The sequence below is a fragment of the Microtus oregoni genome, unplaced genomic scaffold (genome assembly GCF_018167655.1).
Source record: "Microtus oregoni isolate MIOR12 unplaced genomic scaffold, Mior012 000021F_ref0000039, whole genome shotgun sequence".
Taxonomy (NCBI): domain Eukaryota; kingdom Metazoa; phylum Chordata; class Mammalia; order Rodentia; family Cricetidae; genus Microtus; species Microtus oregoni.
Window position 1 is genome coordinate 6,103,652 of NW_024543080.1, and position 24,025 is coordinate 6,127,676.

The window sequence follows — 24,025 nt, forward strand, 5'->3', positions numbered from 1 at the left end:
CTTATGTTTTTATTGTAAGTGTGTGCTGCCTACCACACATGCACAGGGAGTGGGATGGTGCTTTATCTCAAGTTAGCTGCAGAATTTTCTGTCAAACTCTACACTATTAACCCGCTTTCAGCAACAGACCCAATGGTTGACACGTTGTAGCTGTCACCCATCATTGCTGTGTAACCGGAGACTGACTTACCGCCTGATGTGGCCTTGTAAGAAACTAGATTCCAGGGGGCTGGAGAGATGGCTCAGTGGTTAAGAGCATTGACTGCTTTTCCAGAGGTTCTGAGTTCAATTCCCAGCAACCATATGGCTCAAAACCACCTGTAATAAGATCTGGTGCCAACTTCTGTCTTCAGGGACACATACAGGCAGAACATTGTATACATAATAAATAAATAAAAAAATAAACAAAGAAACTAGGTTTCAGAACTGCCCAATTGTAAACTTGTAATGGTTACTGTTGTATGTGTGGGAAGTGCGTGTGTTGCTGTGCTACAGCATCAGCACAGAGGTCCGAAGACAGCTTAGTGCAGCCAGTTCCCTCCTCAGCCTCCTGTGAGCTCTGTGCCATCAAACTTAAGCTGCCAGGCTTCTGTAGCAAGTACCGTTACCTGCTGGGCCATCTCTCAGGCCCAGGACTGTTGACTGTTTTAATTGCAAAAGTTCTAATGTGTGGAGAAAGAAAGCTCCAATCTAAACCCGGGTTGGTTTAAGCCAGTGGGTGCTGTGAGTGTGCCAAGCACATAGGTGGCCATGAAGGGCCAGAAAGAGACATGGGGTGGAAATCCAAATCTTCTTCTTTCTTTACGTTTGCCCAAGCGTGGTCTTTTCTGGTTGGTTTTCCTCTTCCCCACACAGAGAGAACATGTAAAGTTTATTGCAAAATAGAGTTTCTTGAGGACTCAAATCGGTTTAAGCCTAGAAGTTTGGAGGAATCATCTGCTCTTCTTACACTCCGTTTCCCCTTTCATCATGTGACACGGAGGAAGCGGCTGGCGTGACGGTCCTGTCCTTGTCCTGGATGTCCATTTCCAGAGTTGATGCGTTTGTGGTAGTATGGTTTGTTTCCCCTTGCGGCAGCAGTGACAGCATCATTCGCACACAGTTCTTGAGAACACGGGGAAGCCACTGGCCACGTGCACAGAACCCAGGTTCCCGTGATGCAGGCAAGAGGTGGGGCTTTCTAGAGGTCAGGCACACAGAGGTGAGTTTGTCATTCACCTGAGAGTGCAAGGTCCCCACAGCTGAGTTGGCGTTAACTAACATCCGGGTATTGTAAAACTAAGTGTTTGATTGGAACCATGTTGAATTTGAAGGGAAGTATTTCATTTTACCTGTGTGATGTCTCATTTGTCTATGTGATGATTATAGGAGAAACAGTGAAGTGCTTATCAAGTTAGTACACTAGTTAATGTTAAAGTTAGGATGGTTTTGTGCAAATGATTCAAATTTGGTAGTTCAGTGTACAATTAAAGTGTGACCTAGAGTCACATTCTCTGGAAGGCCTTTTGCTTTAAACTTCATAATTTCTTTTAAAGTTCACTTTGTGGATCCACCTATTCTCTATTTCCCAGCGAGTATGAAAGAGTGTCATTAATTTCTACATTCGGCTCATCATGGTCTCTTTAAAATGTCCTCCACTCTAATATGGAAGAGGGGGTTAATGAATACTGCTGGTGTCTAAGTATGGATAGAAATGATTGGAACAGCCCGTTTAAAGATTTTATTTGTGTTAATATTTGTGGGATAAGAATATCCAGTTACTAACTGATTTTGTAAACAAAATGTGTAATCCAATCTCTTCATTGTGGACAAATGTCTAGTCAATGGCACTGAGAATTCTTAGTCTTCTAATGCGGGGATTTTAGACTGGAGAGAGAAACAGTTTCATCACCTTTTTCAGAGGCATCGATTCTTTTGCTTCCGTGTGTTTGGGCTTCTCATTTCTCCGTGCTTTCCTCAGATGAACTTCCGCTCTGGAACCGTCCTCCTCCAAGGTACCTCCCAGGAATCAGCCTACCTTGTGGCAGGTAGAAACGATTTAACTGGAAGCCGTAGTTGTAGTTTGGAAGGAGAGAAGGTCTGTTAGGAAGCCTCAGGTAGAAGCCAGGCCTTTGCAGAAAATAAGTCCAAGTCCACAGGGGCATCCTTGGGTTGAGTTGGGCCCTTGTTACTGTAGGTCTCCCTGTTGTGGGCGGAGGGGTGAGTGTGAAGATTTGACAGTCTGTAGGGTTCCCATTGTTGGGCGAGCCACCAGGAGGGGTCACTACATCTTGTCCTGTGGAAATGAAAATGTAGGTCAGGAAATGGGCCTGGCAGCAGAAGTGGAGAAAGTTAGATCCCTCAGGGTGAAGGTAGGAGAGAGAGGTGAGGTGCAACATGGAGACATTTGAAAGCGTGACTAACTGAATGGCAGTGGTCCAAGGGAACGAAGCGTGGACACACCTAGGGATCCACGTTTCCATCTGGGGAACTGGCCCAAAAGAAATAAATGCATATTTACCCAAAAATACTAGTTCAAACATGTCCATAGCAGTCTAGAAAACCCAAACGCCCATCAATAGGAGAAGAGCTGAATAAACCGTGTGTGTTCATACAATGCAACAGTCTCTGGGAACGCAGAGGAAGAACAGCCAATACCTAGAAACCGAGAGTCCATGTTATGTTGAACAAAGGAAACTGGACAGAACACTATGTACATCGTAAGAGTCCATTTATAGGAAGTTCAAGAGTAAGCAAGATGAAGCTATGGTTAAAAAAAACCAATCAGGCCAGCTGAGGGTAAGCACAGATGTTCTTTCATGGAGGAATTAACCAAGAAACTCTTTTTTTTATTTTTTTTGATTTTTCGAGACAGGGTTTCTCTGTGGCTTTGGAGCCTGTCCTGGAACTAGCTCTGTAGACCAGGCTGGTCTCGAACTCACAAAGATCCGCCTGCCTCTGCCTCCCGAGTGCTGGGATTAAAGGCATGCGCCACCATCGCCCGGCCCAAGAAACTCTTTAGGCCATGTTCTACACTTTGATCTTGGTGGTTATTAAGTAGATTTGGACATATGTAACATACACACACATAACATATGTATACCGGTTTAAAATGTGGTAAGGTTGTACTTTTAAGATTTGAAGGTATTATTTTTTGTATATGACTTACAACAAAATAAGGAAAATTCACTGAAATTAAAAAAAAAAGAATTTATTTACTATTAAGAAAATAAACCGGAGCCAGGTGATGGTGGCGCACGCTTTTAATCCCAGCACTCGGGAGGCAGAGGCAGAGGCAGAGGCAGAGGCAGAGGCAGAGGCAGAGGCAGAGGCAGAAGGATCTCTGTGAGTTCGAGGCCAGTCTGGTCTACAAGAGCTAGTTCCAGGACAGGCTCCAAAGCTATAGAGAAACCTTGTCTCGAAAAAGAAAAAAAAAAAAAACTAAAAAGAAAAGTCTGGCAGTGTTGGTGCATGCCTTTAATACTAGCACTTGGGAAGCAGAGGCAGGTGGATCTCTGTGAGTTGGAGGGCAGCCTGGTCTACAAAATGAGTTCAAGGACAGCCAGAGCTGTTATACAGAGAAACCTTGTCTTAAAAAAAGGCAGACAACTAATTTTTGAGAAGAAATCTGGATGTACCCAAGTGTCACTTCCTCCCGTGCTGTGTCACTGGTTGAGTTGGTCTCGGCTGTGCAGAGTTGTTTGGCTTAGAATGCGTCTCTCTAGACACGAGACGACGGGCAGACATAATGGTGGAAACATGATCCTACCACAGGAGACTGAGAGTGCTGATGAATTTAGGAAGAACTAGATCTTCCCCCTGTTGGTACAGTTGATGTGAGCTTCGTGGCTGCCCGGGATGTGCTTAGCCAGCCACCAGAGTCCTTAGTCCCTTTTTTAATTCACAGTCCTTCCAAATGTCAGTCTTGAACACCTGGATATGACTAACTGGGCTGTTGATGGACACTCAACATTCACTTGCTAGTCATTGAGGAATTAGGACTCCAAGAATTACAGATGGCAGTGAGCTACCATGTGGTTGCTGGGAATTGAGCCTGGGTCTTCTGGAAGAGCAGTTAGTGTGCTTAACCACTGAGCCATCTCTCCAGCCCCATCATCTTATTAAATTCCATGATGATTGGGTGCTAGAGCATGACATGCAGATTTTCTCCTAGGTTGAGCTGTCTAGAAGTTTAGTGTTCTCTTCTGGGAATCCACAAGGCCCAAGATCAAGGTGCAACTTGCTTCTATCACTGACTTGAGGCAGTCAACAAGACCATATAAGTATGTTATGATATTTTCCTAACAAACTAATCACATGGTGATTATATTGGGTCACTGATGGGGAACTTCCTTAGCCAATGGCCTTTGAGAGGCTAGACAAGGTAGGCCATGACCTTTGGGTACCAAAAAGTCCATGGGAACACCCACCCACTCAGCCTCTTCTTTCCACTCGCCACACCTGGATGTTGGACCCCATTCCTATTTCCTCCTTGAGATCTGTGAAAAACCTTAGTATACCCTATTTGGAGTTAGTGTGGGGTTATTTGATTCGCATTCCCCCAATCTGACATGTTTTGCTTCAGTTCACTACTTAGAAACGCAAGTGTTCTAAAATGTAAGAACATTGGCTGGAGTGATGGCTCAGTGGTTAGAGCACTGGCCACTCATCCAGGGGACCCAGGTTTGATTCCTGCACACACATGGTGGCTTATAACCATCCATAACTACCCTCTTCTACCAGGCACACAGGTGGTATGCAGACATACATGTGGGCAGAACACCCATTTACATAAAATAAAACTTAATAAAAATAAAGTGTAAGAGCCTAGGAGTTGGTTTGAGAATCTGTCACATGTTACAAAGTCAAACCGTCCTGTCACCTGATGTCATCTGTGCTTCCTTTCCCTGGCTCCACTGACCCTGTCCATCTGTCCTTTTGTTTGACCTCATTCTGCCCACTTCCTGTCATCATCTATCCTTTCTCCTCAAAGTGTCTTCAAAACTCCAATGATGATTCGAAGAATCCACCTCTCCAAGATTATTCAATGTCACATTTCAGAGAGGAAACAGTGATCCGCCATGAACTTTTTAGGTTCTTTTGTTAAAGCGGGCTATAAACTACGTATACTTTTGACAGCAGTGGCTGTCTCCTCCACTCTACAAACGCTCCTTTGCAAAGCCTTAATATCTCTGGGCTTAAAATTGGGTTCCAGATGTCTACAGTTCTATTTTGTACCTCTTTTCCCTACAGCTCTCATCTAGTCCCCACGTTAGAGCTCCTTAGGGAGATCCTTCATCTTCCCTGCATGAAGGTGGTGTGATAGCCCCTCCCTTGCCAGAACTTCCTAGCAGACTTGGCCACCAGCATCACTCTTACCAGAGCCATGAGGTTATCATTTCTGAGATATTCACTGGCCCCACCCCAGCGCCTGTGGAAGAACCAAATCAATTGAGAGAAATCTCCATCTCTAGAATTGTAAAAGTTCCCACGTTCCCACACGTAGGGAATAGTGTGAGGATTAACACACATTTCCCACACGTTACACACTGCCAAACCAGCACAAGCACTGGACAGCAGAGCTAAGCATCCCGAAAGCCCAATGAGACCGAAGCAGGTCACGAAGTTGAATGTTGATTAAAAACAGCTGGAGAGGCAGGGCAGCATGACGTTCCAAGGGCAGGATCCCTGAGTCCTGCTTCTAATATTGTGACTGTAGGCGGATGCCCTCACCCCTGAGATCTCTCCTTATTCGTAAGATGGAGCGAATAATATGACCTGTTCAATGGGCTTGTGAGATTACCCAAAATAAGATATCTGTGTTTCTCGATGTGTCCTGCTGCACAGTGCACGGTACACATTCAGTGAGTTGGCAGTCGCCACTGTCAATTGTTATGGCTGTGGATGCTGTAGAAGGATTTTTAGCAGCACAAGCTCCAGTTCTTAGGTCCATTTGTTAATATGATCTGTGCATCGAGGTGAGGATAGGCCTAAAGTACATAGTTATAAAATGTAGGATCTTGTTGGCCATTGCTGATGCCCTAGGGACCTGGAACACTTCTGGATGACAGTGTTTTTAGTAAACACTTGGTGTATTCACCCAACGGCTAGGCAGACTTTGGCTGTTTTTTTTTTTTTTCGGTGTTTTTGTGGTATTCAGTGAGTATATAATTCCTGTTTTTGAATGTCTTCAATAATAATTTATATTTAAAATTATAGTATTGTATAATAAATGCCAAAATATTGTTTGGAGTTTGGCTATCAATTTTAAATGGGCTTATTACAGTCTAGACATGAAATTTATAACATACCCAAAAACTAGCACTTAAAAAAAAAAGGTAATGATGAGAAGATCTTTTTCTAATTACCTGTAGGCTGTGGTTAACTGGGCAGACAATAGCTGTTTTGTAGCGAACTGTAGTGCTTTTTAGAGATGCAGGCTTGGGACTTGATGTCTAGGTATGCCATTCTTCCCTCACAAAGTGCCGGAGCCTTAGAATTCCCACGCCATCTCAGACTTGGACCACAAAGAGGTACCAGTGCCGTGGTTAACTGACTCATAATAATTATAACTTAATCCATTTCGTAGACTCAGAGAACGATTGACTATTTCGGTCAAACCCCTCATTTGAAAGATGATGTCCTGTAGACCTCTCTCAGTGTGCTGTCAGTGAAGTGGGTTCCACAGTGAGCGTGGCCCCTGTCAGGTGCTGAATTAAATGCAGAGACGACAAAGACAGCGCCTGCCTCTGAGGATGGGGAAGATGCTACAGATATACAGATCTGCATTCCGGAGTGGAATGGCACATATGCTGTAGGTGATGTACGGATTGCCATGACAACGCAAAGATGGGAAAGACGGCTCTCTTACAATACTGTGTCTTGAGAAAGCTTGCAAATGCATCATTATGATCACATTTAAATGTGGCTACTTGAAGCAGGATTGCAGAAAGCAGATGTGAAGCAGGAAAGGTGCAGCCACTGCCATGGAGGGGCGAGGGCCTAGGGAGTGTGGGACATGATGACCCTGTTGGGAGGTCAGTCCCACAACAAACTGAAGTGAGTGAGGATGTAGAACCTAGACTGTAAGCTCAGAGATCAAATCTCACATTTCAAATGGTATTTTTACCTGTTTGGGGACATGGTTTCACTAAGTAGCTCTGGTTGTCCATCCTGGAACTCACCATGTAGACTAGGCTGGCCCTGAACTCACAGACAGCGCTGTAATTCCAGGTTGGCATTGTTAGCTTGGTAACCATGTGACAATAATAGCATTTGTGTAATGCTTTTAATGTGAGAATTTCTTAATTTCTCTCTCTCTCTCCCTCCCTCTTCCTTCCTTTCTTTTCTTTTGCACATAGTTCAATGGTCCTCTTCAGCTCCACTAAAATGCATATTAATATTGTCGGTTTACATATGAGAAATTCATGTGTAATGCTCAAAGAGGCGACAAGTGTCTCAAATCACAGTGCTGAGACTTGGATTCAGATGAGAAAATCCAGCCTTTCATTTAACCACACGAGCTGATGATAGCAGATATAAACATTTCCAAATTATGGAAATGTATAATCATGGAAGCCACATTTGCCTTCCGTATGGTATTAATTATTTAACCCCCACACAGTAAATAAAAACCCAAACGCTTACCTTCTGCCATAGTTAGCACTGACCAGCAGACCAGGACCCAGAAGTGGAATCCGGGAGCCATGGCTTCCGCCCTGAGCACTCACGCTGCTCTGGACCCAAGGCTGCTTTAAAGGAGAGTGCCTGAGTCACTGGCAGGTGAGTCAGGCAATTAGAATGAACATAGTGGACCACAACTACCTGGACGTGTGGGGAGAGAGAGAAAAAAATTCTCAAGGAAATACCAGACTGCATTCATTGACCTGAAGCTCCTGCTAAAGCCTGGCAAGTGCCGTTCATCTTGCCTTCATTTGGACTGCCCCTTTAATGTCCTTTAAGTTCCAAACACTCCCCCACTGCACTGCCTTCTCCTTACTGTGCCTGTGGTTCCTCAGCTGATGGGAAGGTCCCTTAGTTGCTTTTCTACTGCTATGACAAAGCACTGTAACCAAAGCGATTTGTAGAAGAGCGACTCTCAACCTTTCTAATGCTGTGACCCGGTGACCCCCACCCCTAAAATTATTTCATTGCTATTTCATAACTGTAATTTTGCTACTATTATGAATCATATTGTAAATATCTGATATGCAGGATATCTGATAGGTGATCTCTGTGAAAGTGTTCTTTGACCTCAAAGGGGTAGCGACCCACAGGTTGGAAACCATTGTTTTAGATGAAAGAATTTATTTAGGCTTACAGTTTCAGACGGTGAGTCCATGATCACCATGGTGGGGATCTCTTGTCTGAGGTTTTCTGTCCTGCCTGGTTCCCGTAGTCATTAAGTCCCAAAGAAATCACACAGAGGTCTATGTTAATTATAAACTGATTGGCCCATTAGCTCAGACTTCTTATTAACTCTTACAACTTATATTAGCACATTATACTTGTCTGTTAGCCACGTGGCTCAGTACCTTATTGGGCGAGGCAGTCACATCTTGCTTCTTCTGTGGTCACAACTGCAGACCAGGTTTTCCTCTTCCCAGAATTCTCCTGTTCTCATTGACCCACCTCTACTTCCTGTCTCTTTGTCCCACCTATGCTTCCTGCCTGGCTACTGGCCAATCAGCATTTATTTAAAATACAATTGACAGAATACAGACCATTGCCCCACACCAGGGATCATGGCAGCAATCAGGCAGACATGGTGCTGGCAGTAGCTGAAAGCTTATATCTGATCCCACAGGCCTGGGGCAAAGAGAGATCTAAGTGAACTGGAGTGGGCTTTTGACTCCTCAAAGCCTGCCTCTAGTGACACACCTCCTCCAACAAGGCCACACCTCTAATCCTTCCCAAACAGTGCTACCCACTTCAGGCCTAGCATTCAAATCTATGAGCCTATTAGGGTCATTCTCATTCAAACCCTCCATAGAAAAGAATCATCTGGGAGGTACCTAGCACAGCTTCTCACCGCGTAGCTTGACTTCCTGGAGCAAAACATGAGGAAGGGAAGATGCAGAGGTTTCCTGACCCAGGTGTTTGAAGGGGCTGCCTTTAGATTCTGATCTAGTGTATGATTCTTCTCTACTCTGTGTCTGCCTGTGAGGGAAGGGTCAGGGTTAGAAAAGTGTCTTTTCTTGTGGCCACTGTGGTCACTGTTTAAATAAAAATGGCAAACAGGGAACATAACTTAGTGAGTCGTCTTTGTAGACTTTCTTCTAAGTCACCAACATGCTTGGAAGATGGCCATGTGTCTTGATCGTTGTTTTATTGCTGTGAAGAGACACCATGACTAAGGCAACTCTTTTTTTTTAATTAATTTATTTTTATTTTATGTGCATTGGCGTTTTGTCTGGAACTGGAGTTACAGACAGATATGAGCCACCGTGTGAGTGGTAGGAATTGAACCCTGGTCGTGCTCTTAACCACTGAGCCCTCTCTCCAGTCCACTAAGGCCACTCTTATGAAAGAAAGCATTTAATTAGGGGCCTACTTACAGGTTCAGAGTCTTAGTCCGTTATCATCATGGCAGGGACAATGGTGGCATGCAGGGGGACACTGGAATGGTACTTCAGAACTACAAACTCATCTGTAGACAGAGATGCCTGAACTTTTGAAACCTCAAAACCTACGCCAGTGGCACATTTCCTCCAGCAAGGCCTTTCAAATACTGCTACTCCCTGGTGACTAAGCACTCAAAAAGATGCACATATGGAGGCCATTGTTATTCAAACCACCGTGGACAGGACACATCTGTGCCTGGCTGGCCTCCTGAGAGCATTCTTTCTGTTGCTGGGAGTCAGGTGATTGTTAGCCTGGCTGTTGTTAGGAAAGAAACCTCTGCCCTTTTCTCACTTGGCATTTGATTGTCTGTTCTAGCCACCATGGTGACACTGGCCTATTTTGCAGGTATTTGAGAGGCTGAGGTGGGAGGAAGGCTTGAGCCCATAGGTTCTAGACTAGCTTTGGCAACATAGTAAGTAAGACCCTGTCTCACAAAACAAACAAAACATATGTATTCTTGTTTTCAGTCCAGAGGCATGATCTTTGGAGGGGTGTGTGTATTAGTCTGTGTTGTCACTGTGACAAAATGCTTGAGAATCAATTTGAAAGGAAAAAAGATTTATTTTGACATAAGCTCAGAAGTTCTAGCTCTTGCTCAGTTGTTTCTGTTGCTTTCGGAGCTGTGGTGAGAACATTATTGCAGGGGCCACAGATGCTTTTCTCACAGTGACCAGGAAACCAAGGGGGTCCCAGGAGTCCCTTTAAGGGCACCACCCCTCAGTGACCTCACTTCCATTCAACAGTCCTCATCTGGCAAAGGTCCCACCACCCAGTGGTGCTCCAGGCTGGGGAGCACCACTGGGCATTTGGGGAGATTAAAAATTTGAACTATAATAAGTACCTCCCTCAGAGAACTGTGAATAAAGTTATTGACACAATGCTCAAACTGTTGTGCAAGCCTGTGAAAGCGAGCATTTGTGGGTTTTCAATTAAATTATCATAACTTCAATTCAGAATTTGTTCTCTTAGAACATTCGTTCAAAAGACTGCGTTGATCAGAGTTTTCATCTGCACTTTAGGAAGAGCAGATTTAGTCATCATCTTGGGATTTAAAGGGTGACAATCTAGAGATGCCACCAGAGGGTCAAGATGGAGTTCAGAAGGCAAAGAGCCACAAATGAGAAAGCAGAAAATTCCTCATGCTTGATTTTGGTCCTTGAAAAAAATTCGAGAACAGTTTTTGTTTAGGGATGATGGGTCTCACTACATTGCCCAGACTGGTCCTGAACTTGTGGGCTCAAGTTATAGTCCAGACTCTGGAGTAACTGCAACTCAAGGCTTGTGTTATCATGCTGTATGCCCATTATGTCAGACATTATTCCAAACTATTGGACTACAGACAAAATATCAACTCCAAGGTTCATACCACAGGGCTCTAGAAGAACACAGAAATAAAGTATTTAGTGTGCTATCACATGTTAGAATGCCCTGTAATATACGCTACAGGAAAATGAAAATGTTCAAGGTAAGAAATGTGGGGAGGTTGGCATTTTAATTCAAAGATGATATCTGAACAAAGACTTGAGGGCAGTGGGGAAGTCATGCATGTGGATGTCTGGAGCAAGACTGAATCAGACAGATGGTATAGCCAGTGCAAAGCCCCTGAAGCAGAAGTAAGGTTGCATAGAATATCTGCCAGCATGGAGACAGTTGTAGTTGGGCAGGAGAACATCATTACGGAGAGGTATAGGAGTACCAGGAGGCTGGTTAGCTATCGTGGGTATGATGGGGAGCAACTGGAGTGTTTTACAGAGAGGCACACACAATCCTACTTATGTGTTAAAAAGATAACTCTGCCCATTGACTGGAGAGTAGAAAAGGCTGGAGGTGAGATGGAAGTGGAGGTTGAGGGAGGAAGAGGACACATTGCCTAACCCACACATCAGCCCAACCAATGCTGGCGGTCCATGTGGTGACAGATGTCACAGCCAAATCCATCTCACGCCTTGACACAGTGTTTTGTATCTGTTCTTTGGCTCTGGATTTCGTGGTGAAGTCTGTATAGCATGGTATAAATCTGACCTTTTTCAAATGGATGGAAGCATCTTTGCTTTAGCCTTTGAGAGCCCTCCATAAGTAGATTTGGGATAATGTCTAGCTTGTTTGTGGATGGAGTGGTGGGAGGGGCCTGTGCCTATTCATGGGTGATTATGCATGTCGTCATTATAGGGAAGGACAAAGAAGCTAGGTTTATCCTAGGGGTCTTTAGTGCTTTGCTGTACCCTGCGTTTTGGATCTAGGGATTTTTTTTTAAATCACTTTCTGCTCTTGATCATACACTGTCAAGACTAATTTTATGTATTATTTTGGCTGGGTTTTAGTGTTTGGATATGTAATCAAATATTGTTTGCAGTGCCATTGTGAAGGTGTACTGGGATGAGGTTTACACTTAAGTCTGTGGACTAAGTGATGCAGGTTTGTCTTCCCCCATGTGAGTCAGTGGACCTCAACGAGTCAGTGGAAAGCCCCCAAAGATTAAGACAGACCTTCCCCTGAATGTGAGGGCAGCCTCAGATTACAACTATTTCCCAGGCTTTTCTCCAGATCTCTGGTCACCCAGACTACCCTGTGAACTTTAAACTCGTCAGCTTTACAACTCAATGAACTGACTCCTTAAAACCAACCCTCTCCTAGCATACATGTTTTATTAGTTCTTCTCTGGAGAACACTAACGTACATGACATTTCCTCTATGTTGATGTACATACATGCCACTGCAGAGGCTTAGTGGCTAGATACCATTTTGGGTGGTCTAGAGAATAATTTATAGTAGCAATATTTTTAGTGTTGAATGAGTGGGTTTATTAAATAACATATGAGAGAGAGAGAGAGAGAGAGAAAGACAGAGAGAGAGAGAGAGAGAGAGAGCGCATGAGGGAGCAAAATATCATCAAATCAGAAACTCAAGACATCCAGTAGAAACTTTAAGGAGCCAGTTGGAATTTCCGGTAGAGACAGTGTGGAGCAGAGCAGAGTGTCCCCTGGGTGAGACTTCCCAGTAAAAGAATGAACAGCAGGAAGGTAATATCAATTTGAGGGCTTATAAACATCCGGTAAAATCCACTGGGAAAGTTGAGGCAGTCGGCTGGAGCTCTCAAGTGAGATTCTCTCCATGACTAATCTTCCTGTGGCCAGTTTCTCTTCCTTACAGAAGGCACGATATTATGGGATAAATATTAACACCTGTTGGAAATAGCGCACCTTCTACTGGTCCTCAAAGACACGGTGTTTTTACTTGCGGCTGTTTTCTGTTCTCCTCCCACGCTATGACAGGTGAGGCAGGGCAGCCCATCCCCAGACTTCACAGAATACTTTGAGACAAATATGCTTGGGTGTGAAGCTGGTGGGCAGCTCCTGCTCCACAGTCAGCTTATCAGTGAGCTCAGACAACGCAGGACTGTTTGTTAATACAATGTACAGGCACATACAAAGACATTCAGTCCATCAGTTGCTACTAATTAAGGACCTGGCATCCATAGATAATGAAGACCATCGCCAAGTGCTCCTTTGCCAATGATGTCATGTCTGGGATGTCTCATACGTTCTTCAGAGGACTTGGGTAGGGGGCATAATCTGTCCCCATCCCCCTTGGATGCACACCCTCCACAGGAGGCCAGGCTTCTGCATTCTGGGGGAGAATCTCTTAGTGAATTTCCTTCTTCACCCCCTCAGTCTCCCCCTCTTTCCTGGTACTTTATAAATGCATTTAAAATTTCAGGAAACCCAAATGCTGAAGAAATTTGGTTTGGCTACTAAATTGTTTTGTAAATAGATTTTTTAAAATTATTTTTATTTTTGTTAATTATTTTTTAAAATGTAGATTTAAAGAGTATCTGTTTGCTTTTTTTCTGGGCCTGGAGAGATGGCTTGATGGTTAGGAGTGAACAGTGATCTTGTCGAGAGGACTTGGGTTCAATTTCTAGCACCTTACCAGGTGGCTCAGAGCCATCTGTAACTTCAACTTCAGAGAATCCAATGGCCCCCTTTTTTTGTACTCATATACACATACCCCAGCAAACACACATATATACACATAATTAACATGATCAAAAATAAATATTTAAAATCTTTTTACATCCATCTTCTATTTGTCATCTATTTATCTACCATCTACCATCTACCATCTACCATCTATCTATCTATCTATCTATCTATCTATCTATCTATCTATCATTTATCCATCTATCTATTATCTATCATCTATCCAACTCTATCTATCTATCTATCTATCTATCTATCTATCTATCTATCTATCATCTATCTACCTATTATCTATCTACCTACCTATCTATTATCTATCTATCTACCTGTCAATCTATCTACCTATCTATTATCTATCTATCTATCATCCATCTACCTATCATCTATCTATCATCTATCTATCATCTATCTATCTATCTATCTATCTATCTATCCATCACCTATACATCTATTGTGTGTGTGCATGTGAGTATGTGGAGCTCAGAAGGCAATCTGTGGGCACTGCTCTCTTGTTCTGCCCTGTGGATTCCTGGAATCAGACTCTGGTTGACAGACTTGATGGCAGGTGCCTTTACCCATTGAGCCATCTTGCTGACCCATGTTGCTTATTTTTGATATAAACTGGTATGGAAGCTGGGATGGGGTGGTGGATGTTCAGAAGGACTGTGGCTTTGGAGGTGTTTGAGGACTTAGGTCTCCCTAAAGACAGATCCGCTTCACCCTGCACTGCTCTGCAGAGAGGCCCACTCTGTAGCCTGGCGCTAGAGCTGCAAAAGTGAGCTGTCCTACATCTGATCAGACTGGAACTGCTCTTCCTGCCTGGGAGAGGCCCTCCTCATAGGGCCCAGTGAGTAATGCCAGAAGTGGCCCCGAGGCGCGCCACGGATCAGGATGGCTGTGGTAGGGAGCATGGGAGTGGCGGATGCTGGTGAGTCAAGCTGAGGAAGTTGCTATGGCTGGTGCTAATGGCTTGGAGGGGCTATAAAGGCTCTGTGGTTGGTGCTGACTTGAGGTGCAGCTCTGACTTCCCTACAGGGCCTGTTAGGGATCATCCCCTAGGCAGTCACTGGAGTGTTGCTTGGTACTGCAGGCCCATAAGAGATAAGGTGTTGAGACAAAAGAGGTGACTTCATTTGAAAAGTCCATTGTGATGCAAGCTGACTTAGGAGGTCTGGTTTGCAGAGGTGGGTGACGGGTGCTAGCACACTGGTCAAAGCCTTCTCATCATTGCAAGGTCCCAGGTCTGTGGACAGGTGATGCGCACCTGGATTGTTTAATTACAAGAAATCTTCAGTTCTGCAGATATCAGCAAATAAACAAGCGATGATTACTTTTTGTTTATTGATTAAATCGCCTACATTGTCAGTTCCTGACATGATAGGATGGACAGGCTAACAGGTGAAGCTGCCCGGAGTAGAAAGACAAGCATTAGGCTGTGTTAAAAATAGAGTGCTTAGTTCTTGGCTTTGAGGTTTCTACTAAAGGAGGTTCAGACATCTTTGCTACACCTCCAGTTCCCCCACTTTGCAGGGCAGGGGAACTGAGCTCTGTAGAAAATTCCTGAAGTCACCTCAGAGATCTAACAACAGAATGGCAGTAACATCCTGGCCAAGTCAGAGTGGTGCCCACTTCATGGAGCCCTTGTCAATTAAGGGTTCTCAACCTTCCTAATGTAGGGCCCTTTATTACGTTCCTCATGATGTGATGACCTCTAAGCATAAAATTATTTTAATAATATTTAGTCATTGCTACTTCATAACTGTAATTTTGCTACTATTATGAATTGTGATATAAATATTTGTGTTTTCTGATGGCATTTTGGGGGTCATGACCCACAGGTTGAGAAACCGCTGAGATAAATCATTGTTCTAGTTCATACCATGTCTCCAATTAGCTGTGAGACCTTGGGCTCCTTCTAGGAAATCCTCATCCCCCTAGTCTTATGGCTCTACAACTGGGAGTAACCTAGAGCCTGCTGTATTTGAAGCTATGCACGGTGTCCTGTGTGGGGTTTGCTGCAGCTGACTGTGAACCATCACCCAGGCACCCAGGCCGTCGGTCAGAGCAGTCACTGTGAGACTCGTGTGTGTTAAAGAGCAGAAGGGAGATGACAGAAGCATCTCTCGCTGTATTTATAGCTCGGAACCACTGTATCGTTCCGCGCATCCCTTCCGAGAGCACAGGGGGGCCATGGACTGAGACAGGCGACCTGTGCAGGAGAAACACATGCCTGCTTGTCTTGCCTGCAAGGTGGGGAGGTGACTTCACCCTGAGTGCTCAGCCACCCTCTGCCTGGTGGTAGCATCAGACAGATCCAGATTGTGGTAATGAGTAACTGAGGGCTTTCCTCCTTCTCAGACCAGGATGACATCACCCCCTGGGAGCTTCTGAATGGAATGGCTGAAGTCTGGCCCATAGGACACTGTGAATAATTCAACAGCTCAACACCGGAACCTCTGGGTCTGGCGTTGCAGATCAGAGCTGACAAGAATGAGATTTCCTCTTACTGTCTTTATTCTCTTCCAGCTGTGAGGCCTGGAAGGGGCACCTTACATTTCTCTGTTCAATTTTCTTAGCTGTAGAATTAGAACTATCAACAGCAGTCCCTTCCTTACAGGGTGGGTTTGAAGTTCATGAGTTGATAGACTGAAATAGATTGGTGCCTTGTAAATGTTAGCTGTCTTCACTACTGAAAACACTTTCTCCAACAAGCAATTCTTCTTGAACGTGGATGCCTAATGCCAATAGCATGAGGGGACAGAGACATTAAGGATTTTAAAAATGGTGACTGCTTCTCTGAAAGTGAGAGCGGGTGACATGTCTCGATGTTGGAGACTTTATGGTCAGGTTCTGGATTCTCTGGGATACTGAGTGGGCTGGAGAGCTATGTTGGAATGTTCTTGGGTTGGGTTCTGTTAAGTGACTAGTTATAGACATGCGAAGTTAAACCTTCTGACCACACCTACACAGACAGTGGTTTTGAGAATCTCAGCAGCTCAGCCAGGACAGCTTGGGTAAGTTCCTCGAGATTCCCAGGTGTCACTGAAACTAGTGACTTAGGACAAGGACTCCGTGCTCTGGGGAAATGGTGAAAGGAACGATAGCAGGTAGCCCCCATGTTCCACAGATGACATGATTTAGATTTTAGTTTGTAGAATGCTTAGCTTGGTTGGTTTTCTGTTACTATAACAGAACGCATGGAATGGAACCATTTCATAAAGAGGTCTATTTAGTTTGTGGTCCTGGCCTGGGGAGTTCAAATCTGGAAGCTGCATTTTGGGGAGAACCTCATGCTACACCATTCCAGCTAAGTGGCACAACAGCACTTCATGGCATTATAAAATCTACTTTCGAGATAGTCCCAGCTGGGCTTCATTTTTATTGACTTGCGTGTTGCATATACTTTATTTCTACAGCTGAATGCCTGTCTCTGCAAGGCATTAATTTCTGATTTTTGTGGTTGGCGTCCTGCACAGCCTGTATACCTCATTCTTTATTTAATAAATGTTCTCTGTCTTATAAAGCACGAGGCCTCAAACTGCCCAGTCAGATGTGATGTCACTTTTCAAATGCATTTGGTCTGCCACAAGGATCCGGGGGAGCTGATTACCTGACACTCATCTGTCGGGAACTCTGCTGCTGTCAAGGGACCACAAACCACAGCTCTGGCTGGTCAAAGACTGTTTAGCAAGCCACTCACTGGGAGCCAGACTTTGAGCTGTGACTATTCCGGAATGAGATAAGGCACTTCCTCCAGAATTTCAAGTAACATATTGCTCCATTCACGAGAGCCTATCATTGACTGAATCAAATGTGCTTCATGACGTAATTGATCTACATTCTGGTGCAAGTTGACTTGAACAAGTCTGTGAGCCACCTTTTTTTAAATATTTATTTATTTATTTATTTATTTATTATGTATACAATATTCTGTCTGTGTGTATGTCTGCAGGCCAGAAGAGGGCACCAGACCTCATTACAGATGGTTGTGAGCCACCATGTGGTTGCCGGGAATTGAACTCAGGACCTTTGGAAGAGCAGGCAATGCTCTTAACCACTGAGCCATCTCTCCAGCCCCTGTGAGCCACATTTTGAGTAGCATTGTTTATGTTTTATAAGCGTGAATGAGTGGAATAAGTATATCAAAAACGGATTAGATGGCATGTTATAATTGGGGTGGAAGGATGGAGAAAGGATTCTCCCTAAAAATAAAATAAAGATTCTCTGTAGGTGGAACCATGTTCCTTGCTTACTTTTCACTGCCACAAGAGAGGGAAGATGTTTTTGAAGTACAGGAAACCTCCCTGGTCACGTTTTTCAATACTGCTGCCAGCCCCTCAATACTGCTATCCACCCTTCAATACTGCTATCAGCCCCTCAATACTTCTATCAGCCCCTCAATACTGCTGTCATTTCCAGCAAGTGTTTCTTCCTCTTGCTGTTTTTTTTCTCTTCTTATTTTGATCCCTTTACAATATTTCCGAGATGGAATTTAAAAAAGAAAAACATTACATGGGAAGTTCATTGTAGGATTTGGACTTTACACACAGTCTTCCCTTTGGTTGTCTACATTGTACATGCTCAGAGAATTCAGCCCCGGGATTGTGCTCTATGTGTACTACAGTGGTAGGCCTGCCTGGGATTTGAATCCATGTCTGTTCGTTCTTCACCTATCCTCTCCTGTCTAGCAGTTGGCCATTTGACTCTTTATTAAACCAATCAGAAGGTGCCTTAGGCAGGTGAGGCAAAATAAAGACATCCCACACCATGGCACTCTGTCTTAGGTCACTTGCATTTATTGTAATTGATGTATGAAGTTTAGATAGGACTCCTCTGGTTATCACTAGGCCATAGGAAAATCAAGGAATATTTTTGTTAAGAAATATGGGCTTATAGCTCAGAGGGTTAGAATGTCTGCAACCATGTATGGCATCCTAAGTTTGATCTCTAAAACCTATGTGGAAGGAAAAACAACTCTAACTCTAAAAAGTCACTACATGCATTCTGTGGCATTTGTACTTACACACACACACACACACACACACACACACACACACACACACACCCCTCCACCAATAAATAAATAAATGCAAAAAAGATAATGGCTTAAACAAATGAAATTGTCTTGGAGAGGGATTGTGAAAAGAGCTAGACAATCAAGTGAAATGGTGTTTGGATAGATTTCTAGGTAGCTGGTTGAATTTCAAGGCATGGAAGATTACACACACACTTACTTACAAAGTATAGAAAGAAGAACATCGAAAAGACATTAGGATGAATGACATTAAAAAAAAATAGAGACAGCTGAATAGTAATGCCAGAGGTAGAGAACTCATGGATTGTCTATTCTACTACTTCACCTCCAGTTTTTTTTTTTTTTATCCAGATTATGACAGACGATTCTGAAGGGACATCTGTGTTGAAGTCTCCAAGGGTAACCTGAGGTTTGATGATCCGCTCGAAAGATTCACAGAACTCAGCATATAGTTGCCTTTGTGGTTATTACAGGAAAAGAAACAAACCCAAGATCAGCAAGGAGAAAATGCACATGACATGAACTTGGGAGAAACCAGACACTTGCTCTTGCAAGAGCCCTTCCTCAGTGTAGTAATGCATGACCCACAATTCCAGCGGAATCAAACTGTGACAATGGAGGAGATACTGCATAGCAGGGAAGTGCATTCAAATAGCCAAGGTTTTATTGCAGACTAGTCACATAGGCACTCTTTGCCTAACACAGTCCCACACTTCAGATCCCCAGAAAACAGGGAGGTATTCAGTATAAATCACTCTGACTCTCATCATATCTCCATCTAATCCATCACTCTGACCCCTGGAAAATTTTGACCTGTTCTGCAGGATAAGAGCAGATTAAGGCAAATTAAGTCAAGAAGTAACCCTGTGAGGAGCTGGAGTATTGACTAGTTTATCTTTGTTAGAGGGAGTTATACAGCTATGTGCTATACAACTATTTGATAGATGCATGCTTTCCCAACCTCATTAAGGATCAGAAATATTCATAAACAATGAACAGTAATATACAGTCTTGACCCGAGGCTATTGATACTGTTGCTTTTGTTATAATGAAGAGATTTATATTACACAGACATCCTAAACAAAATTACATAATTGATTTAATATGGATGAGTTTAATCCAATGAGATAAACATTTATAAACTTAACATGCTAGTGAATGCCTGTGACCCTAGTACTAAGACGGAGACAGCAGGGTCAAGCATGTTCTCGGCCAGAACGGGCTACATTAATTTATGTGTAGAGTGTTCTGCCTGCATGTTTGCCTGCAGGCTAGAATGATGGAGGAAGGTCATTGGCTAATAAAGGAACTGCCTTGGCCCATTTTATTGGTTAGAAGATAGGTGGAGTAAACAGAACAGGATACTGGGAGGAAGAGGAAGTGAGTTCAGAGTCTCGACACAGCTTCATCCCGGGAGCGGAGCATAGCGTCTCTCTCAGGCGTCTGCTCCCGAGAGGAGAGCTGTGGCGACTCTGAGCTCACTTCCTCTTCCTCCCAGTATCCTGTTCTGTTTACTCCACCTATCTTCTAACCAATAAAATGGGCCAAGGCAGTTCCTTTATTAGCCAATGACCTTCCTCCATCACTAGAATGACGTGGGATTCCCCTTTGTATGCTGTGAATGTTTTATTACCATTTAAATATAAAGAAGCTGCTTCAGCCTATGGCAGGGCAGAATAAAATCCAAACAGAGATATAGAGAGAGTAGGCAGAGTCAGGAAAGTGCCATGTAGCTGCCCAAGAAGCAAGAGGTAACAAACCATGAGCCTCGTGGTAAAATATAAAATAGAAATGGGTAAATTTAAGATGTAAGAGCTAGCTATACACCTGGACCATCAGCCAAACAGTGCTGTAATTAATATAGTTTTTGTGTGATTATTAGGGTCTCTGTTTATAGCAGAAGAGGGCACCAGATATCATTACAGATGGCTGTGAGCCACCATGTGGTTGCTGGGAATTGAACTCAGGACCTCTGGAAGAGCAACTAGTGTTAACTTCTGAGTCATCATCGCTCCAACCCCGAGACATGCTTCTAAAATGTCTTTAAAAGAAGGGTGGATAAGAGCTCATACTACTCTTGTAGAGGACCTGGCTTTGGTTCCCAGCAGATTATAACTAACTGTAACTCCAGTTTTGGGGGATCCAACATCCTCCTCTGGATTCTACAGATACCTGCACTCATGTGCACACCCTTTTTCATAAACACATAATTTAAAATGTATCTTTTATAACTAAGTGTCTAGTAAACTCTCATCAGGGCATCCACGAATTACATGTGCTGTAAGGGGTGGGGCAAGAATCTGTAACAGTCAGGAGACAGTGATTTGGGCATGCCAGTACATCTCCCTGAAGTAAAAGACAAACCATTGTATCTTGCATGCTTTACTATGACTTAGGAAGCACAATGCTTGCTAGTCTTCTGGGTTCAGAGGCAGCATATTTCACACCTGCAACACCACTCTTCCCACATACTGGGAACATGAAGAGCAGCCAGTTCTATCTGAAAGCAAGCCAGCTCATACTATGTTAGAAGGTGGGCTTATGGAAGACATGGAAGAAAGCAAGCCTTCTGCGTATGTATGTGCTTATCTTTCCCTGACCAATTTTTTTAATCAAGGTATGAAACATGCAACACATTACTAGGCAAATTTTTTATTTTTCAAATAAATAGCTTTCATTCCTCAATTATTTGTCAGAATTTTATTTTAAAAACTAAGTATATAATTAATGCATTTTTACCCTTTCTCAAATTAAAGATATATATACAGGTACCTTTAGCAACACAGTCTATTTTCAGAAATTCAAACTTGATATGGAGAAAATGCCACATCAATCCTTCATACCTTCTTTGGAAACCAAGTTTATTTCAGGGTCTAGAGGCCAGTCCATGTTTAGAAACTAGAGCCCTTAGGTCAGCTTTGGCTGCCTGGGAACTTCCGGGTAGGTTGTGATTCGCCTTTTCTTTATACTCCACAGTTCTTCCCTGGAAGACCTAGGCTGCAATCTCTGGGCAGAGGACTGAGGTAGGGATGGAGGTTAGGCAGATAAGCGCCAGCTGGTAGGGATCCTTTATTTCAAGTCTGGTTTCCACTGTAACTATTTGTCCAAGAGTAAAGAGCAAATGGAAGCTCGGGGTCCTTACTGGTATTTCACCCACTGACCAAAGTCTCAGTGATCTAGGCCCAGTGAAAGAGAGGACAGAGACTGACTTCACCAAGACACAAGCAGGCAAAGTGACTGTGCAATGAAACAGGGCCGAGCCTGGAGCCTTCCTCTTCAGTCTTCCGGGCTTGCTGTATGGCGGGCAGCCAGGGGAGGGGGCGACTGCAGACACTGCTGCGCTTTTTCTTTCGCCATCCCCCAGTCACCAATTTAAACATATATGCTCACAAACAGGCTGAGGATTTAGATTCTACCTACATTTCTTGTTAAAGTACCCGATGTGACTTAAAAAATTAAACAAGGAAAATAAATAACAGGCAGATAATAAAAAAAAAATTTGAGGGTAACAAAAGAACCCCAGTAATTTCAATCTTAGCACAATAATTATCTTTCAAATGTGGGTAAAAATCTCTTTTAGAGGGAAGAGCTAAAGTCCTACATGAAAACACAGTATCTTAAATCTAAAAATCTTTATCTGACCATACCCTTATGGTACTACTATGAAACAAAGTTACAGGGAACAAATAAACAAAAACTAGACATGATTTGCTAACACAAGGAACCAATTGCTGCACACTCTGACTATGTACTATGAGATTCACTCATATTTGTGCTTAATACAGGGTGGGACTTTGGCAAATACTTTTTATTTTAATGTACAGTATTTATGATTTTTAATTTTAGTTTTTTTTAGTAAGAAATCAGGGGAGAAGCAATATTCCTAACATTGGGCTCAATCAGTAAACAGCTAAGACTCTTCTTCTGTAAACTTGGTAAAAAGTCTCCAACAGTACTTCCGCATGTCATTTCTGAGTACTTACTGCCACCGGACAGTCATCAGTTCCGTTTCTATTTCCACTGCAAGATCCGCACATTTGCAATAGCTTTTCTATGTGTTACAGTAGTGTCAGCAATATTACTTCTTAAAACCACAAGACAGCCTTGCAAATCTTCAGCTGGTGGCAGCACTGTGTATGGAAGAGGTGACTGAAGAGCCAGGAGTCATGTTCTGGTGAAGCAACACCTGCTCACCCAAGTCAATAGTGTGTGCTTTCATTCTTTGGTGTTTGAAGCTATTCTGACTAGTCCTTGTGAGGAGGAATGATGCACTGTACTGAAACAATGACATCCTGTCAGGAGTCTTAGCTAACTGGCTCTTAACGTAAAAGCCAATAAATCTTTTCCATGGGCTATTCTCAGGGTTAATGCTATGGAGTGCCTTATTAAAAAAATAATCTACGATTAATTACTAAAGCACCTTGGGTTGGATGCAAGATAAACGTGTGTTGTAAACAAAGTCTGCTTTATAGTAAAATATTTAAAATTAAAATCACAATTTACTATAAAGGACATACAATAATGTAGTCAAAGTTAAAATTCTGATGTTCCATTTGCTATAACTTATGTGAGATTTAGCCATCTTACAATAGTGACCCAGCGCTAATTTATGTCTGTAAAAATGTAATTGTCACAAGTCACACAAAAGCATAACTACAACACATTTCTGCACATCTTCGATAAGTTTTTGGTTAGCAGGGATGATGCATAATGCTGCCTGGTATCCAAGGTGTTGTCAGTGATTATAGGATTTAGAGATGGTATGTGAGGTCTTCTAAGAAGCATCATCAATGTCAACTGTAGATGGAACATATAAAAAATCCCTTCCCAAATGCAGTCTCATTCTGTGCTCTCCCAACCCTCCCAGCAGGAAGCATGCAGCCTACTGGCTGTCTCCTGGCTGATCAGACACTCGTCCTTCAGTTCTCTGATTGTCTTTCTCAGTGATCTCTGAAAGTGTTTTTCTCGGTTCAAAACATTCTGCAGACTTTCCTTGGTATTCTCTAGCTCGATGATCACATGATCTAATTTATGCTTAAGCTTCTTCGGACTGTCCATTACACTGTAGCTATGTTCCTAAAATATAAACACCAGGTTTTTAAATAGGAAAGACAAGTGGTTAGACAAAAGTTTAGCACTAAGTTTCAGCTAGTTCTTCATTTATGAAACTTAAGAAACTATTAGGTTTAAAGACGACAGGAAGAGGACGGGAAGTGGAAGCAGTATTAGGGCGCCTGAGCCTCTCTTCCTTCTGAGGCTCAGCATATATGAGGAACATGGATCACTGATGATGAGAATCACTCCTCATTTGGGGCCTCCTGCCTGCTAAGATGAGCACTGGATGAAACGGCACTGGCGGCCATAGCACTTGCAAAATCTATATTGCTTTCATTCCTTTAGCACGGTG

At 43.2% G+C, this 24,025-nt stretch overlaps 2 protein-coding genes across 3 annotated transcripts in view; both read right to left on the reverse strand.

Annotated features, from left to right (window-relative positions):
* Window positions 1-24,025, reverse strand: part of Odaph (odontogenesis associated phosphoprotein) — a 27,220-nt gene continuing 3,195 nt past the window's right edge. Inside the window, exons 2-3 of the mRNA XM_041671175.1 lie at window positions 7,627-7,803; window positions 1-2,275 (exon numbers count right to left, since the gene is read on the reverse strand). Of these exons, the coding sequence (XP_041527109.1) occupies window positions 1,938-2,275; window positions 7,627-7,687 (399 nt within the window). The 5' untranslated portion in view covers window positions 7,688-7,803 and the 3' untranslated portion in view covers window positions 1-1,937. The remainder of the gene's footprint in view (window positions 2,276-7,626; window positions 7,804-24,025) is intronic.
* The window catches only part of Thap6 (THAP domain containing 6), a 9,743-nt gene continuing 6,972 nt past the window's right edge, over window positions 21,255-24,025 (reverse strand). For both annotated transcript variants that reach the window (XM_041671174.1, XM_041671173.1), the window contains one exon: window positions 21,255-23,694. In XM_041671174.1, the coding sequence (XP_041527108.1) occupies window positions 23,458-23,694 (237 nt within the window). In that variant the 3' untranslated portion in view covers window positions 21,255-23,457. The remainder of the gene's footprint in view (window positions 23,695-24,025) is intronic.